The sequence below is a fragment of the Culex quinquefasciatus genome, chromosome 1 (assembly GCF_015732765.1).
Source record: "Culex quinquefasciatus strain JHB chromosome 1, VPISU_Cqui_1.0_pri_paternal, whole genome shotgun sequence".
NCBI lineage: Eukaryota > Metazoa > Arthropoda > Insecta > Diptera > Culicidae > Culex > Culex quinquefasciatus.
This window is the reverse complement of record NC_051861.1, coordinates 11063591-11082024: the sequence shown is the minus strand read 5'-3', so window position 1 is coordinate 11082024 and position 18434 is coordinate 11063591. Positions and strand designations below refer to the sequence as shown.

General features: G+C 37.2%; 1 protein-coding gene across 1 annotated transcript in view; it reads left to right on the top strand.

The window, feature by feature from the left end:
- The window catches only part of LOC119765338, a 33575-nt gene extending 27069 nt beyond the window's left edge, over window positions 1-6506 (top strand). The window contains exon 4 of the mRNA XM_038249035.1: window positions 5794-6506. Within this exon, the coding sequence (XP_038104963.1) occupies window positions 5794-5825 (32 nt within the window). The 3' untranslated portion in view covers window positions 5826-6506. The remainder of the gene's footprint in view (window positions 1-5793) is intronic.
- Window positions 6507-18434: the final 11928 nt, after the last annotated feature.

Genomic DNA, 18434 nt, shown 5'->3' with positions numbered 1-18434 from the left:
ACCAGGCAGCGTTGCCAATTCTTCGCAAAAAACCAGTTCTTCTTCTTACTCCGACCTTCTTACACTTGTCCCAGTTGAGCCGCCGTCGTAGCAGGCCATGCAAGAACTCGTTTCGTTGATCGTTTCTTCGTGCTTCTTCTCGCGTTCGCGAACTTCACCTTGAACTTGAATCTTGCGCCATCTGCGCCCGAACGCGCGCATCCTGTGCCTACTTGGGGGAGCGACGACGCAAAACCGGTTTTCGCTTGGCAAAACTTGGCTTCCACCAGGCAGGGGGTTGCTGGGATGGTAGTCGTTTCAAGTTCAAGAACACAAAACAAGAAAAGGAGTAGTTGCGAATTTTATTGCTTCCCGAATGTGGTGTGCGATGCGAAAGCGCTTGTTCGCGTTGGGGTTTTGATGGTTCTTGAAGAACCTGTTTTAGTCGTTCGTTCGAAAGGTGGGCCAGGAGAAGAATTGTTGGCGATTTTTGCAAGCGTTTTAACCTCAATTTGGAATATTGACGCGCAGAAATGCTTCCTGCTTGACATGCTCTGAAAAGTCATGTAAAGTTTGAACAGCGTGAAAAACGACTTCGACGCAACATTGTCAAATCACGTCAGTCCGGATATCAAATTACAAATCGATTCTAAAGATTCTAAGCATGCTTTGTTTTCTAGTTTGCTATGATCGCAACCAGTAATTGAGACCACACAAAAAAATCGCACAAAAAAGACCCTCAAAAGTCAAGTAATAAAAAAAGCACGAGTAAGTTTTATTGTTCAGTAGGTTGACTCGTGTGGAACCGGTTTGCCATTTATTGTTATTATTATCATTTTTCCTTCTTCTTTTAGCTGGCAGCACTGCTTGCTTGTGCCAATTTTATTTTTCGAAGAGCTAAAGTGGTTTCTGCTCTTTTTGGGGTTCTTCCGCGGTTCGCTGGAAGAGTAGTTTAAGAAGAAGATTTGGCGAATAATAAAGTGGCGCTGAATGAGTTTTTTCGCTTTGATGGTTTCGTTTTACTCTTGTTGGCATTTTAGGTTATGTAATAAAGTTTGGGTTTGGAAGAAGGTGTAGGAAAGTCACGATGGAATGATTGCGCTTGGTTGTTTTGTTTTGCGGAACAAATCGATTTTGTTTAGGAGTTAATTTTTTATGTTTTTGAGTATGTTTCCATATTCAAAGGATGTTTGCGGGTCTGCAAACTGAAAAGTTGAACTTTTCAGCACTCAAATGAATGCTGAAGTAGAAGTTTATGCAAGAAAAATTTGGAACGAGTTGCATACAACATTTTTAGCAATTTCGGAAAGAATTACTTTTCTAAACAAGTGCTGAAAAGTTGAAGATTCGCCATTGTTATTTGAAGTGTCGTCCGAAATTGGAAATATTACTTTTCAGTATTGATATTTCTGCGATGATGAATAGTAGACCGTTTTGTCATTCGAGCATGACAGTATAAGTAAGTAGTTTAGCAACAGAATTGCAAAAAGCAAATAATTATTCAATGATTAATGGGAAACACACAAAAAAAAATCTAAAATGGAAAATACTAGAATACTTCCAAATAACATTCGTGTCTTCTCATATTTTGGGGAAAATCTAAGATGTTTGGCAGGTTAATGATCCGGTTATTTTACAAAACATTTGATGAAAACTATTTTGTTCAATTTTTGAGCCTCACGATTCCCGGGAAATTTGGTCGAGGGGTCCCAGGTATTTTGACAATTATAAATATTATTTAAAGCAAAATACACGCAAAAAAGGAGAATTCGCGCAATCGTGAAATGGGTTCATAAATTTGAGAACCGCAAAGGAATATACAGCAATGGACGCAAACGAAAGAGCTTTTAAGGAAAAAAAGTGAGAAGTTTCAAATATTTAGCCTAACCTCTGGCCTAACATTTGAAAATTTCAAATGAAAACATTAAATGCTGTTTTTGAAGGTCTCGGGACCAAAGAGCCTATGTCTGAACATATTTTTATCGGATTCCTCGGAAAATTTTACATAACATAAACACAGAAAAAAAACATGGTAATATTACAAGGTGTACATCTTTTATGTCAGAAAAAAGGTGTAATTTTACCTCTGGAAATGTGTAATTTTACCACTTTTCTGGTGTAATGTCACTTTTTCGTTTTATTTCATCATAAAATCGACATTAATAGCAAATTATACCATTTTCAGGTAAGAAATAAAAAGCTTAATTGATATAAACGAAAATATTTTTGTGATGGCCGATTTAACCTGTTCATTATCTGATTCAAAATAAGGGAATGTTTTAATAAACCAAATGCTAACTAATCAATTGAGAATGTAGATTATTCAAGTGGACAATTGTTTTTTAAAGTCACTTCTACCATAATAGCAGCGCCCTGCTTGAAAATGATAATTGGAATGATTTTCAAAATTAGCAATCTAACCTCATTCTCGCGTTTTCAATCCGGATCTCAGAATTTTCAATGAAAAAGGCAAAAAAATCAAAAAGTCAGTTGATAGAACTTTTTATTTCTTACCTTCTGTTAATTTTATTTTATTTTATTTTCTCCTACTCGAATGTAGGTGGCGAATCAAGTTTTTAGCTTTGGTTTTGGGGGCCTATCAAACAATTGGGTCCTAAAATGAAGCTTAGATTGCTGATATTATTGTTTACAGTGATAAAGCTTATTTTTCTGAGTAAAATTACCCTTTGTACGACCACAAAGAGTTTAAAATGGATTTTTTAATCAATTTTGAAAAATTAACCTCGTGGTCCTTCTTGACAGAAAAGTTCCTACTTGACAGCTCGTTCCAAGGGAACCATAGTTGATCCATCGAAAAAATGTTGTCTTGTCAAAAAAAAATTGCAATTGTTTTTTACCGTTGTACACAAAAATTGACATAGGGCTTTAGTACCCAATTGCGAAGTTATGTTTTCAATATTCCGAGATACAATTTTTTCCAAATAAAAACAGTGTTTTTTGACGTGCCGCGCGCAAAAATGGAAAAATGACGAAAACGGGAAAAATCATCTTGCTTAACTAAAACTGCGATAGCTTTAAAATTTTAGCGATGACCTATACATGTTTGGGTACCAAAAGTTGTGTCTATCAATTACTTTCAATTTCAATTCGGTTTTATTAGTGAATAATCATGTTACAATTAGTTCATTCGCAGTACATAACAGAGTTTTGGAGTTCCTTTCAACTGTGTGTCAAATCTCAATCCATTTTGGAACGATTATTGCTTATGACTAAGAGATTACCAAAAGTAAGAAAAAATTTAGAAAAAACTTACTGAAATTGCAAAGGAAAGGGGATAGAAATAGAAAAAGCTTAAACTAGATCACAGTTTTTTTTATCTATTGTAGATGTGCTTAATCATTAGCTAGAAATTGCTCCGCCTTGTTACGGCAGGTCCGGAACCGCGTCATCATCTCACCCGCTAGAGCAAAAACTCCGGCAAGGTGAATAGTGAATCTTCCCCGGTTACTTCTTGCTGGGCCGCATCACCGCTACCGGCAGCGACCACGCTGGCGAACGATCGCCCCCATCCAGGAGGGAACGCTGAGTTGTTTACGGGAACCGTACGCTGTCCAGCTGCAGGAACGGTTGCGCTCGTATTGCGCTGAGAAGGGTGGGATGCTGCTGCTTTCTTCTTCCTCTTTTCCTGCTCCTCGAGGTACGCCTTGCGCGCGACGCATCCGCGGTAATTACCGGTATGGTTGCCGTCACAGTTGGCGCACTTAATGCGCGCCTTGGTGTGCTCTGCGTTGTCCCCCAAGTCCGCTTTGCACGGCAGTGCACACTTCTCCGAGAGGTGTGTTTCACCACACTTCACGCAGCGGGCGGGAGGTTGCAGTTCCGCGAGCCGTGGCCGAACTTCTGGCAACGGTGGCATTGCGCTACGTCCATTGGGTTTTTGGAGTAAAACCGCCAGTTTACCCAAAAACCGTCCAACGCCTTAGTCCGTCGCAGGTCTTGGATTTTGACGGTGCCGCGGTCGAAGTACAACAGGTACAAAGTGTGCGTACCTGTGACTGTTGTCTTGCGCGAGAGCACTTTTATCTCCCGTGGCGTTATTCCGGCACCCGAGAGGTGTCCTTCAGGTCGGCGATTGGGCGGTCTTGGTAGCCCTGCAGGACTACCTTAACCGCGGTCTTTCAACTGGATCGAATGTGTAGAACTTGAAGTTGCTACACTTCAGTTCTTTCACCACCAGGTCGAAATTTTTTGTTGAAAGTAATCACTTGTACTTTCGATTTTCCAATTTTCAGACTATATTGAGGCCTTCCAGCAACTCGTCAACATCGTCCGCCAACGTATCCAAAACAAAAATTGGAGGTGGTCGCCGTTCCTTCGGAGAATTATCTTTTTGTCGTACTACCTTTTTGCGTGCGTCCATCGTCGTCGTCGTCGTCGGTAGCTGCTACCGTCGGTGTTGTTGTTGTTGGTTTCCTCGTCACTCAGTCTCGCGAACTTGTTACTGGTGGGAATGTTGGCGGATGTTGATGCGCCACCGGTCGACAGATTGCCGGAAGTACCTGAGCGGAGTCTGCTTCTTATAGGGCTGCGATCCTGGACACGGTAATTAGCGTGTAATAACTCCGGATTGAATCCATCAGCACACGCTCCCTGCGCGATGGCGGACGACGCGGCGGCGTTGTTTGTTTACCTTTTTGCACTCGGCCGGTAGACGAACTTCGCGGGTTTTTCGAGGCCGCACTCGAACTGCCACGGCCACGGCCGGCCTTCGGCATGCTGGTGGAGCAAACTCGCGGGTAATCAAAGTCGATTACGGCGGAAAATTCGAAAAAACTTTTAGAGCTCTGAGCACTTAACTGCTGCTTGCTCTGAAGGATACACGCAGAGTGCTATCAATTACAAAAAATGTTGGTATCCAAACATTTGTTCCTCTTGCCCAATATTTTTGTCATGCCCCGCTTCCCCCTATTGAATGTGACGCTTTTTCTTAACTCTGGCCTCTTGACACAGGGGCAGAAACTTGAAATAAATTTTAACCAGCCTAAATATTGATTTGTCGCATAATTTATACGTCTGCCAACACTCTTTTCAGGTTTCAGGTGAATATCAAATCCGAATTTTTGTTTAACTTTTAACTCTGAAAAGATCTCATCATTTTTCAAGGTTGTTCCCGGAAATTGGTTATCCTGGAGGGTTGCCAGTAGTTCCGGAAATCATTCCTGCTTCCATCAGGTGTGGCCATGACATTTTTGCAACCTCCCCTTTTTTTTCCTCTCTCATCCTCAATCAACCCTGGAAAACCAGGGGGTTGTCCACTCAGTAAAGTTCATACAAAAAGTAATAGGGTCGTCCACCACTTTTTATCCGGCTCCAGCAACGAAAAAAAAAAAAACGCGAAAATGTCATCGTCGGTGACTTTTTTTTCCTCTTCCCCCCACTCATCTCGCTTACTTTGATCGTGTGTTCAGCGAACGTCGTTTCCATGTAAGCGCAGAACCCCCCCGCTGAACGATGTGGTGTCAGTCAGTCAGCGTCAGTAGTGCTGGTGGTGGTAGTAATTGTGCAACCAAGACTACGACTACGACTACGTGGTGAAGACCCAGGCGAACAAGCTGAACCGACGAGTTCCTGTAGGAATACGCCTCAGTTCGCGACTAGTACGTACTAGCAGCAGAAGCTCTCTTCGCTCTGGCTTCACCGTGTTTGACGTTGGTTATGTAAGACTTTGTTTTTTTTTGCCGTGTTCAAGGCTAACATTTCATCATCAAAAACAAGAAAACAATCCAACTTGAAGAAGAAGTGCGGAAATCGATCCTAACGAAGAAAAAATATGTTTCCTTTGTTACTTTCCAGGCGGTCCAGTGTTGCCAGCTTCACCGCAGTAGGCGCTGCCAACACGGCACTCATCCAACCGCACAGTTGACAGATGGGTGACAAGCGCGGGGTACGTCATCCTAGCAGGCTTCGCTGCTGGTGCATCAAACAAACACACCTTGAACTTTGCTGCGGTGGAAAAATCGCCCCAGTGTTGCCAACCGAAAGGAAAACCGAACCCATGCGCGTGTCAGTGTGTGTGTGTTTGCGTGCAAATTTCGGTTTCGTTTATTTCGCTTTCTTTTTTATTATGATATCGCGGCGCGCGGTGGCCCGCGATGATGATTGCGAACTTGAACTTGAACGCAGCAGCGCCGCGAATGGCGAATTGCGCTACTAACACGTGAGTGGGGTAAGTAACAACACATAATCGTGATGGAACTTTTGAGCGTGTATGGGTGAGGGTGGTGAGAGAGCGAGTGAGCGAGAGCTTGGAGGGAACTCAGAAAGGTGAGCGGAGCTTTGAAGGTGTTGAGGTAATAAATAACAAAACAAAAATATTGGGTGGATTTTTCGCCCACTTGCATACCTTTAGAGGATGTGGGTGAAGGGTTTGTTTGTGTGTGTTTGCAGTAATTGAGCAATTTTGCTGCAAAATTTCAGTGATGTTTCAGCATGTTTTGGATTGAAGGCATAAAATAGAATTCTAGATTAAATTTTCAAAAGGTCATATCTGCATAGGAAACCCATAGAGTTATCTAAGCACGATCTCACGCACACTAGCTTACCATTTGTTTTTGATGGCGACCACAAATTTTAACCTAAAAATTCATCGTGTACGTACACACAATAAATGCACACGTAGATAGCTTTATGACAGATAGGTTGTTTTGAAAATGTAATCTGGAATTGTAAAATTTTTGTGTAATTATTTGTTTATTGAATAAGAATTAATTGCCTATTAAATTACAAAAAGTATTTTATACATTATTGAATCAGCGTTATTTTGGCCGCCATCATGGATTTGAAAATTCAAACCCACTTTAGAGTAGTTAAGGGGTCACACCTGAGCTCGAAAAAACAAAAATATAGCATCGAAAAAAATATGTTTTTCCTGATTCGCATATCCGCTTATCACTTCGAATAACCGAAACGTTTCACAAATACAAATGCTTAAAAAATTGTTACTACCCAAATTTACAAAAAAAAAAAAATCACTCAAAACCTTAAAAATGCATTCAAAAAACGTGAAATTTAATTCCCTTTGAAAAAACTTAGACTAACAATTTTGTATAGTAAAGTAACTTTTATTTTTATTTCCTGGATCAAAAAGTAACTTTATAAGCATATTTACCCAAAAATTATCCAAAATGCCGCATTTTTATTATTACCTCAATTTATAAACTTTGGATTGTGGTGTTTTGGTGTAAAGTTCCTAAAACATATTCCAAATGTATGTTTTCGACTATTTAGTTTGAAATATGCATATTTTTACAGTCTTTTGAAGTACCCTTTTTTAAATGTACAATAAGGGTAAAAAATGACACGACATTTTGTATGGATTTTGTAACATTTGAGCATTTCAAGTTTTCAAAATTGTGCAATCAAAACAAATACGCTACATGTTTAGAAAATATATGTTTATACCAATCTAACAAAGTTTGTATTCATTTAAAATTTCACGTTCCAACATTTACAACATTTGAGTTTTAAAAGTGGAATTTTACACACAAAAAAAAATGAAAATCTATGCAAAAATATGAAAATAAGAGTCTTTTTGATTTTGTGTTTTGAATTAATTGGGTGCTTTTATGCTTAACATCACTTTAAAATTGAAAAGAGATATGTCATAAATTCTAGATTACTTTTTCAAAACCACCAATGCGCCATGGGTTTCCTATGCACATAGGACCTTTTGAAAAAGCAAGCAAAAATTATACAATTATATAATCGTTATGGTCATATTTTAGATGTGACATCGAAAATACGATCACTGGGAAATCTTATTGACTAGGTTTCCCAAAAATGTTCTTCAGTGATTTGTAAATTTCAAATCCAAGATGGCGTCCAAAATGGCCGCGATGGAATATTTCTAGAGTTTTTACTTGAATAGTTCCTCTTAACATATGAAACACAATAACTTATAGGACCTTTTTTTTAAAAAAAAAAACCTCTAAATTTAGATCATTGGCCATTATGCAATAATTCAAAGTTACCATGAATCGAAATTCGGATGATCGAACATGGAAGAGTTAAAACCTCGGATATCCAAGTCTGAACTGAATTTTGAATCTGTTTTGGTCCAAAACGTGACGAAAAGTCGTCAATTTGATGTTGAGACTTAAACGGGTGACTCACTCAAACTAGGTGACGAACCTCGTGCAGTTTTCCAAAACATGCTTCTTGCTTTGATTTTTCTATCAATATTGGCACCATTTTCGAACCGTGCTCCCAACAAGTACGCCGACTAGTTGGAAACAAACACATACAACCACACAAAATAAAAAAAACGCGATCATCCGACTCATCACCCAACAAATCAACCCAGTCACAGTTAGGCCGCTTTCAAGGCCAACCGGAGAGCCGGTCGTTCGGCGTCACGTGCCGACAGTCGAAAAACGTGACTTTGTCACGACGAAGCTTGCTTCGATTGAACACACCACGCTCGCCTCCCCCTACACGATCGTACACGTTTGACAGCTTGCAGCGAGAAGGAAAAAAAAACAAACAATAAAAACCTGCACGAGGCAGGGAAATTCAATCAATACAACACCAAATCAGCTGAGCCTGCTGAGTTCCCCCTCTCCCCTTGCGTTGAGTGATTGAGTGCCGAGTGAGTTACTTTTAGTTTATAATCTCGTATAACAGTTGGCTGGTTGGCGTCTCGACTGTTTTTGTTGGTTTTATAGCAACTCAGAGGAATTTCGGCTACCGGGATACACCCTGTGCTCGCTTTGCATTCGAAACTAGTGAACACAGCTGGTGGTATCTCAGTGGCCCTGATCCGAATGCAACTCTAGAATCCCGAATCGTCGACTCGATAAAGAAAGAAAACGGCAAAACTGTTCTACGGCGGAGCTTTTATCCCGACTCGCCATAATGGTGGCGCGGCTGGCGGTGACAGCGCGCGGAAAATTATGGCACACCCTTTGAGCGAACGGGGAACTATGTGTTTGTTTTGGTGAGTTACAGTTTTGGTCACAAAGTACCCGGCGGCTCCATAAGTTCGATTAATTAGGTTGCTAAGATTTTCCTGACGAAGATGACAGCTGGCAGAACCATTTGATTTAATCGGGTGGCGAGTGCAACACTGTTTCCGTTTCAGTTTCAGACCATTTTTTTCTATTCTGGTTCAACAAATTTTGGAAAAAGAAACTCTTGATTTTGAAAGCTTTTATCCATAATCTCAGAAAAGGGGAAAAAAATCAAATTTGGTAATATGTTTTCGAATACCTGAGAGAATTTAAAAAAATCTGTCTTAAACCTTTTTTTTATCGTACTGTTGGTTAGTGAGGTTAGCCTTTAAAAAATGAAATTGCATGAATAATGTTTTATTTAATGCTCTCTAATTAGTCATAATTTTACGATATTTCGACAACTATTCGTTCGATTTTCAATGCCTCTAAATGAAACTTTTTTTGTTTTTGCTGCTCGTTTCTATAAAAACAATATCAACATTTAAAAAGCTAGCCCATCAACGTGTAACTTCATGATTCGAATTCCCGGACGCTTCGAAACCCGGACACCTCATCTTGTGTTATCAATTTTTTGTATGTTAGTTCGCATTATGAATGTCAAAATTGTGTTATTTGATGAATTCTAACATCAACTTTCATTTGAAGTTTGTTTGAACGCTGTAGTTAATGTCGAAACAATTAAATAAAATAAAATTTTAAATTTACCAAGAATGCGAAACATTTCACTGAAATATTTCATATGCGTCCGAAGCACCGGGAAGGCAAAGCAGAAATTTATTGTTTTGATTTCCTTAAATTCTAGCAAATTTTTATATAAATTATCGATTGTTTTGATGTTAACAGCTTATTTGAGACCTAAAGAATGCCATTCACTAACATTTCAGTCCAAATTTGTGCGATTCATTAGCAAAATCGAGTGTCCGGAATTCGAATCAGCCTTTATCAGTGTCCGAGATTCGAAGCACAACAAGTCATTTTAATTTTCAAATTCTGATGAAAAATTGTTAGAAAATACATATTTTGCGTACATTCTCTTAAAAGTGACTGTTTATACTGAATCCTGATGATGTTTCTACGTTTTCAATTTATTCCATGATTTTTTGCCAGCTTGAACAAAAATGATATGCTACTAAGTGTCCGGATTTCGAATCATGACGTTATATATTTTTTTCTGAAATTTCCTAATCATTACCTTTAATTTTGCCCAAGACAGAAAATCCCTTCTCAAGATGCAGATTTTTCGAATTTTCACATCGATAAGTTGCTGTTGTTTTGTATAGAAAAAAATGTATGGATACTTGTCTGGAGAACCAATGATGCAAAATGGCTTCTTTTGACAAATGCATGGACAATGTTTTATAGAAAGAAAATCAAAATACAAAGAAAAGTCGATTTGCGAAAACGTACAGATTTTTTTCTCTCTATATTTTCCAATCAACTTTACATCAAAATATCGGAATTTGGTTTAAGTTTAACTTTCAAACAATAAATTTGTACTACCTATTTTTACTGTATTTGAACAATTTTAGATTTTTCTGATGAAAATAACCAATTTGAAAATAGTCTAACAATTATTTTGTATACTACATTTGCTATAATTTTACAGCTAAAATCCTGTACTTATCATTTGCACTTGCAAATATTGCTTGATTCTGTTCAGCTTTCTTGCAAACTTTTCGCGAATGGCATTCGCCAAAGAATTTACCATTTCGAAGCACATTTCTCCAAGCTACTTTCGCCCGGAAACTGCATCGACCAGAACGGTGTGTAACCAACGGCAACTTCCGTCGAGTGCAAATCAAAGTAGTCGAATCAAAATGGTCACAAGACTTTAGTTTTTTTTTCCTCTCTACTTTCAATTCCTTCAGCAACACCAACTCAGAAAAAAAAGAGACACAAACTATTTTTAGTTTTTCGCGAATGCATTTGTGCCAAATTGCAGCGCACCCAGTTTGCTAGTGTTTGTTTACTCTTTAACCAATGTGTTGGTGTGTGCAATGCAATTTAAACTAGTTTTATTTCGGTAACACCTTGGAGATCCGCGTGCGCGACACCACTCTCGGACATCGGTCGGAAATTTATTTCTAGACCTTTTTTTTTTTTTTGCTCTACTCGGCTTGATTTTCTAGAGCTGTCAACCCACCGTATCCAAGTAAGCCAAATTCTAACCTCTAACCTGCGAGCCCTCCTTTCGAGTGACCCCCTGACTCGTGGCACGGCACGGAGGGAAAACAGGCGAGTTTTTTTTTGTCATTTGACAGCTCGCTGACAAATGCCGAGTAAAAAAATAAAGAAAAGTGACACGCGTGCTTGACGGGTTCGGCTTTTCAAGGGCATTCCCCGCCCTGTACCCGAGGATTGTTTTGATGAAATGCAGTCGTTGTCGTCGGCGTTGCCTACTTGGATACAGAACTAAGGCAGGGATGAGTCGGTTCCCATTGTTTGGTTGGCGAGTGTTTTGGGTTAAAAATAATCTTCGAAATTACATAAATCCCGGTGGATTGTGCCAAATTTTTGCTTTTGTTATCGATATTTGAATTAATTTGAATAATCCTCTCCGTTTAAATGAAAATAGCCTCTGGATTTTTTTTAAAAAGTTTGTTTGCACGATTTAAAAAAAACTTTTCCGATTTGTTATCTATTATTGAAAAAGGGTGAACCATATTTGAAAAAAATACAGGATTCTTTGATTTAAAAAAAAGTTGTTTCAATGAATAAAAAAAAAAACTACAGTACTCTTTATCGAAAACATTTAGGAACATGTATTTTGAAAAGATTTAATTTGGCTGTCACTTTTATTTTCGTTTTAATTTTTTTTAATTTCCTTTGAAAACAATGTTTGATTGCGTGATGAGAGTGAAAAAATCGATGTTTAAAAAAAATGATTTTTTTTGGCTTTATACAATTTAGAAAATAAAGGTAACCAATAAGGGTAAAAATGAAATTGTGTAAATTTTCTTCAGAAATTGTCAGTTTTAAACTGTATTTAATGGTGATCATTTTCAACCATTCGGAGAATATAATTTTTGATTATTTTCTTGAGCATTTCATGTTTTTATGGGAAAAAAGTATTACATATTTATTTAAAAACGGAAATCGGATTTAAATCTAAAATTCAATAAAAATCCATAAAATTAATTGAATGAAAAAATACTCATGATTTATGTTTTTATGAGAATTGGACTGAAATTAAATTTTAGCAAATAGATATTTATATGTTATAAGATTAATTGATTTTTTTTTGTTCAAATCTTAAGCTTTTTTCTTCTAAAGGTGACAAATTATGTCTATAAATACGAAAAAAAACTGATGCAATTGCTGTCCATACAAAAATGGTATGTAAATATTCAAACAGCTGTAACTTTTGAGTGAATTTTCTGATCAATTTGGTGGAAAGTTTGATTTAAGCGAAATATTTGCAGTTTTTCAATTTTTAAAAATAGTGACCATGAGTGACCATTTCTAAAAATATTTTTTTGAAAAGTTCAGAAAATTTGCTATAACATTCTCTAAGAGACTTTGAAGATTGGACCTCGGGTTTCTGAGATAGAGCCGCTTTAAGAAAAAGAAACACGAAAATTGAAGTTTTCTTAATGTCACCAAAATAACCCACCATTTTCTAATGACCATATCTTAGCAAACAATGGTCCGATTTTTAATTTGAATACATGAAAAATTCGTGAAATTTTCCGATCTTTACGAAAAAAATATTTTAAGATTTTTTAAATCTAGGCTAGCATTTTAAATGGCCGTAATATTCAATGTTTGGCCCTTTTAAAATGTTAGGCTTGATTTAAAAATTTTAAAATATTTTTTTCGAAAAGATCGGAAAATTTCACGAATGATTCATGTATAAACATTGACCATTACGACGTCGTCGTGCTATCATGTCGCACCCGCCATTTTGACGTTCCGAGAAAAACGCGTTTTAATGTTTGACCTTGAATATTCAAAAACGAGAGCACGCAATGTAAACAATAACAAACACGTTTTGTTTGGCTCACCATTCTGTGCATTGTCCCAAAGTTTGGTTGAAGTTGGTTGCTGGAGTCCCTGGTTATAATTACAAATGTTTACGGTAGTCTAGCTTGTACGTGCGACAAACGCATCCTGACTTTCCTGGCCTGAAATCCCTTTGGCCTTTTGTCGCACTTACATCAATTTTCATGGAGTGACAAGATAGCACGACAAGATTGAAACTTCTTTCATATGTAAAGTGACAAAAATGCACGGAGTTTTTTCGGTTTTTGTTGAATATCTCAGGATTGAAATCGAATTTTGGGGATCTGTGAAGGTCAGAAGGTGAGGCATTGTGAGCTGCACAAAATGGCGTTCTTAACTCAATTCGGCCCAAAATGCACGTACGACAAGTTAGCACGATGGCGACGATTAGTTGCTGAGATATCGTCATTAGAAAATGGTGGGTTATTTTGGTGAGATTTAGAAAACTTCAATTGTCGTGTTTCTTTTTCTTAAAGCGGCTCTATCTCAGCAACCCGAGGTCCAATCTTCAAAGTCTCTTAGACAATTTTATAGCAAATTTTCTGAACTTTTCAAAAAAATATTTTTAGAAATGGTCACTCATGGTCACTATTTTTCAAAATTGAAAAACTGCAAATATTTCGCTAAAATCAAACTTTCGGTGGCTATATCTTGAAAACGGAGCCCTTTATCAAAAAATCTGTAAAGTACTTTTCGATTGCAAATTCAATTTTGCGTTAAAAAATAATGTCAAACTTGTTTTTGCATGAAACTTTGATTTTTTCCAAAAATCACTATTTTTTCAAAAAATCATAGCTCGGCGGCAGTTTTTTTGACCATGTTTCTCTATGGCTCAAAAGTTGTCCCCTAAAACATATCAAAAAATCTCGAAAATCAAAAATTCGTATTTTGGGAAATTGAGTTTAAGTGAAAAAAAAGTTGATAAAAAAATCTGCAATTTTTTTCCGTGTACCTATTTTTTTCTCAAAAGTCCTCAACAATACCTACAATTTTGCCCAAGACACCAAATTGATCAGAAAATTCACTCAAAAGTTACAGCTGTTTGAATATTTACACTCCATTTTTGTATGAACAGCAGCCAAAATTGTATGGAGCCTTGTATGGGTGAACCAATCATGCAAAATAGTTTATTTGGTCATAGGGAAGGCCCCCACAAAGTTTAAGTCAAATCAAAAAATACAAAAAATAAAAATGGTCGAAATCGGCCGATTTCGTAGAGAGTTGCTCATTTATGAAGATGCTTAATGTTTATGTAATTTGAAACAACTTAAATATTTGTTAAAAATTTAGTTGGAAATAAGGCCATTCATTTTTGTTTTAGTTGAAGGTGGAAGGAAAAATTCAATTTAAGACATTATTTTCAAAAAAAAAAAAACGATTTCGACCATTTTATTTTTTTAAAATTTGGATCAAACTTTATGGGGCCCTTCCCTAAGACCAAAGAATCCATTTTGTATCATTGGTTCAACTATGTAAGTCTCCATACAATTTTGTCAGCTTTTGAAAATTTTGGAATCACATTTCAAACATTTCAAAAGGGCCAAACATTTGATATTACATAAAAACAGTTTTTATCGAGTTATTTTTATTTTATTTTTGAGGTTCATCTCTCAGTTACACATTTAATATGAGAAAAGTTAATGAAGTAATGCCGTAGACATAACCGGAATGGCGATGGATAACATAGTTTATGTCAGTTTATCTCTGGAGGACTGAAAATTTTCACCAAAAGATTTATTCAACTGGGTCCAACTTGCTGGAAGTTGTTGTGCCTAAAATTTAATGGTTTGTTATAGAAACGCTAGTTTTTTTTGTGATAATAAAAAATCAGCTTGTTCCACTTTTGCATTAAATTGCCTCGAAGATAAAACCAAAGCATTCGCTTTCTATCCAACGTTAATCATTTAAACGCAAATTTTCTCTTTTCTCCATGAGCAAATTTCAAAAATCACCTACTCTCATCCCTCCTTCCATAAATTTCCAGTCCAACAACGAACGAGCGCACATTTCTTCGGAATCATCTTCACCATCTTCATCATCGTCGTTTGGATCAATATTGCGCTGCACACGCCAAAGTGCAGCAAAGCTTGAACGCGCGCGCGCGCGCCTGCACTAAATTTTTATGCACTAAATATAATGCAACCGATTTAGACGTGCCAGCTCATGCATAGCCTCTATCTCCAGACAGCGGTGGGTACCGTAACTTGCCATAACGGATTATACCAGCGCGCTCCCTCCGCCCTTTCCTAGCGATTGATGAATTATGCATTCAACTTGTTCAAAAGTGGCTAATAGGCCCTTTTTCAATGTTTAAGGAATTTAAATTGCATTTTTTTACAAATAAAAAAAACGTAAAAGATTTCCAGCATTAAAAAAATTCAAAGCGCAAATCGCACAAACCCAGCGTCCGCCATTATGGCGAAAAGCCATTAAACGTCAAAATTGGATCGATTCAAAATTTCACGCCGAAAATTTGTCATCGCAGCCAGCCAGATTAACCATGACGTGGGGGTTGACGGCGCGGGGTACTTTGTGACCAAAAAGTTGCAAAAATGAAAAGTTGTGACCGCAGTAGCCTACGAGTCGTCGTCATCGTCGCCGACTGTTACCGCAAATGTCAAGTAAGTAATTGCTCATAATTTTAAGGGATTTCGTCCGTTCTTCGCCGCACCGTCCCCTCTCTCGATTTGGTCTCTTTTCTTGGAATGCCATTTGAGTCGTTACGAGTCGCGTTTAGTTTGGCAAATCTCGCCGGGAAGTCGATTTGACGTTTCTAATTTTCCAGTTGAGATTATGGCAGGGTTGCCATAATCAAATTAGAACATTTTAGAACGAGACCTTAATGTTAATGTAAACAAACAGTTAGCCTTGATTGGACCCAACATTGTTTGTTTACATTTTGATTGCGACCTTTAGAAAAATTAGTCTTATCAACGCCTTTAAAAAAATAGTTAAACCCCTGATCGGAAACTGTCAAACCTGTCACAACACGAGCGCGACATGACACGAAAAAAAAAAGCTAAAGAGAACAAAAGACCTTGAAAATCGTTGCGAGCGCGCGCTTGGTCACGCGACCGTTCGGTGCTGTCAGTTTGACAAACGGCCCACTGCGATGCTGTCACTTGCGGGATGGTTGTTGTTTCGAGAAAAAGAGAAAAAAAAATGCCCCCAAAAACGCAAAAGCACCCGTTCGTTGGAAATAAAAACAGGTGAAAGAGAGTGAAAATGTTGGGGAAAGAAGAAAGGAAAAGAAAAGAAAGAAAGGCAAAACTTTCTTCTCAACTGTCCCATGACATCAAATTTCACACCATTTTTCCAAAGTGAGACTTGTCTGAGATTTTCTTCTTTTTTTTTCTCCTATTGTTTTTTGTTTACTTTCAACGAATGGCAACTTACAGCAAAATGCAGTGTGTGTGTGTGTGTGTGTGTGTGTGTGTGTGTGTGTGTGTGTGTGTGTGTGTGTGTGTGTGTGTGTGATGCACACGCGCGCGTGACTTTGGGTGAGATTTTATGTTTTTTACTGCACTTTGGGATCAGCGAACCGATCGCAGTCGGCTGGAAAATTACCGGTTGCGCTCAGGCGTTGGTCATTGGGGTCCAAAAGTTGCTTAATCATTAACATTTTTTTTGTTTTCGATTTTTTCTATAATTTAATGAAATTACTAAGACATTTTGAAATCATATCTCAACGCTTTTATAGAGCAGCAGGAAACTTCATTTCTGGAGTTTTTTTTTGAAAAGGTCCAATAAACCAAATTTCCAGTTTTTGCTTTTTGGGTGTTTTTGAAACCGCCTTGAGTCAGGGGTATTAAAAAACACCCAAAAATCAAAAACTGAAAATTTGGTTTATTGGTCCTTTTAAAAAAACTCCAGATTTGCTGATTCGAAGGTCTCGAAATAAAAGAACTGACTCGGTCCTAACCAAGTCCCAGCACCGAAAAGGACCTAATAAAAATAATTTTATGAAAAAAAAAACAAAAGAACTCAATGCTAATAGTTTTTTTCGATGAATTTTCAAATAAGGTTTACATGATATTTAAACAAATCTTTGTTTTAATATTAACGAAACCATTTACAAATTTTGGTAAAAATTGTACCTTAATTTTTAAGAAGAATTGTTCGAAAGAAACACATAAAGTATTATGTGCAAAATCTTAAGTATATAATTGAAAAGGCAGGGTAATTGAAAAACCACAACAATCAGTTTGTGTGGAATGGAAATTGCATTTCCAAAGTTTGGATATGATTCACAGCAAAAAAAAGTTTAAATTTGGAAGGTTTAATTTCAGAAGGTTGAATATTACCTCTTTTACGAAGTTATTTTTCCTCAATTTAGACTAGAAATGCGACATTACACCAGAATAGTGGTAAAATAACACATTTTCAGGGGTAAAATTAAACATTTTTTCTTATTTTTCCTTTTCAGATGTAATTTTTTTCTGTGTTGGTGTAGATTTCAGAGTGTCAATCATTTTTTAGTACAAGTTATATTTTGAAATTTCAAGATATTACACTAAACCAACATTTTAAATATTAATTCTCTCAATGTTAAGTATAACAAACAATAATAAGTTTAACCAATGTGGTGACAAAAAATGAACAAAAAAAGGAAAAAGAGCCAAATCGGATTATTTTTGATCTGGATCCTGCTGGTTTGATGTGGAATCGCTGATATGACCAAATTTAAGTCTTAACATTTTCTAAAACATGTTTTAAATTTTTGTTTCTAAAAGCCACAATTGGGGCACAAAATTGGTCAAATTCATAAATTCTGGTTTTATATTTATCAATTGCACATTATTACATGTGAGACCAAGGGTTAGCAAACTATTCAGTGCCAACGAGTCATAATCGGCCAGAAACAGAGCAGTAGGCCCGGACCGAGTGAGTTTTAAAAGTCTGTGTCGATGCTTTCTCCCCGACTACTGCGAGTCGTAAAACTAGCTGGAACTGGGGGAAAACAACAACAAGAACAATAAAATGAAGACAGTTCCTCTCGCTTTTCTCCGATTTTCCTTTAAACGACGCAGAGTCAGTCGGCTCAAACTTCGTTAATGAAGAGTCGGGACGATTCGTGTTTTCACAGCTTAGTTTTGCACCTTATTATTTCCACGCTTTTCTCACAATTTGAGCGAGTTTTTTTAGTACAAATATCTCTCTGATTGATAATGATTATTTTTCGCAAAACAAGCTAATTTATGTTATGTTACTTTCTTAAAAATGATTGAAAATTCAACAACTTTTTGAAAATGCATTGATTTTTTTTACGCCATTCTCGATTGTTAATCGCTTTCATCATTAGAAAATCAAATGCATCACAGACATTATCGATAAGAGCAACAAAATATGAGCGCCTCAAGTTAAGTTTTTTTTTCTTTCTTCGATCCATTTATTTTCTCTCCATTTCTCTTTCCCGCAAACACCTGCGCTGCCGGCTGCAGGCGCGCAATCTAGTTCAGCCGCCCGTGGCCCGACGATTGT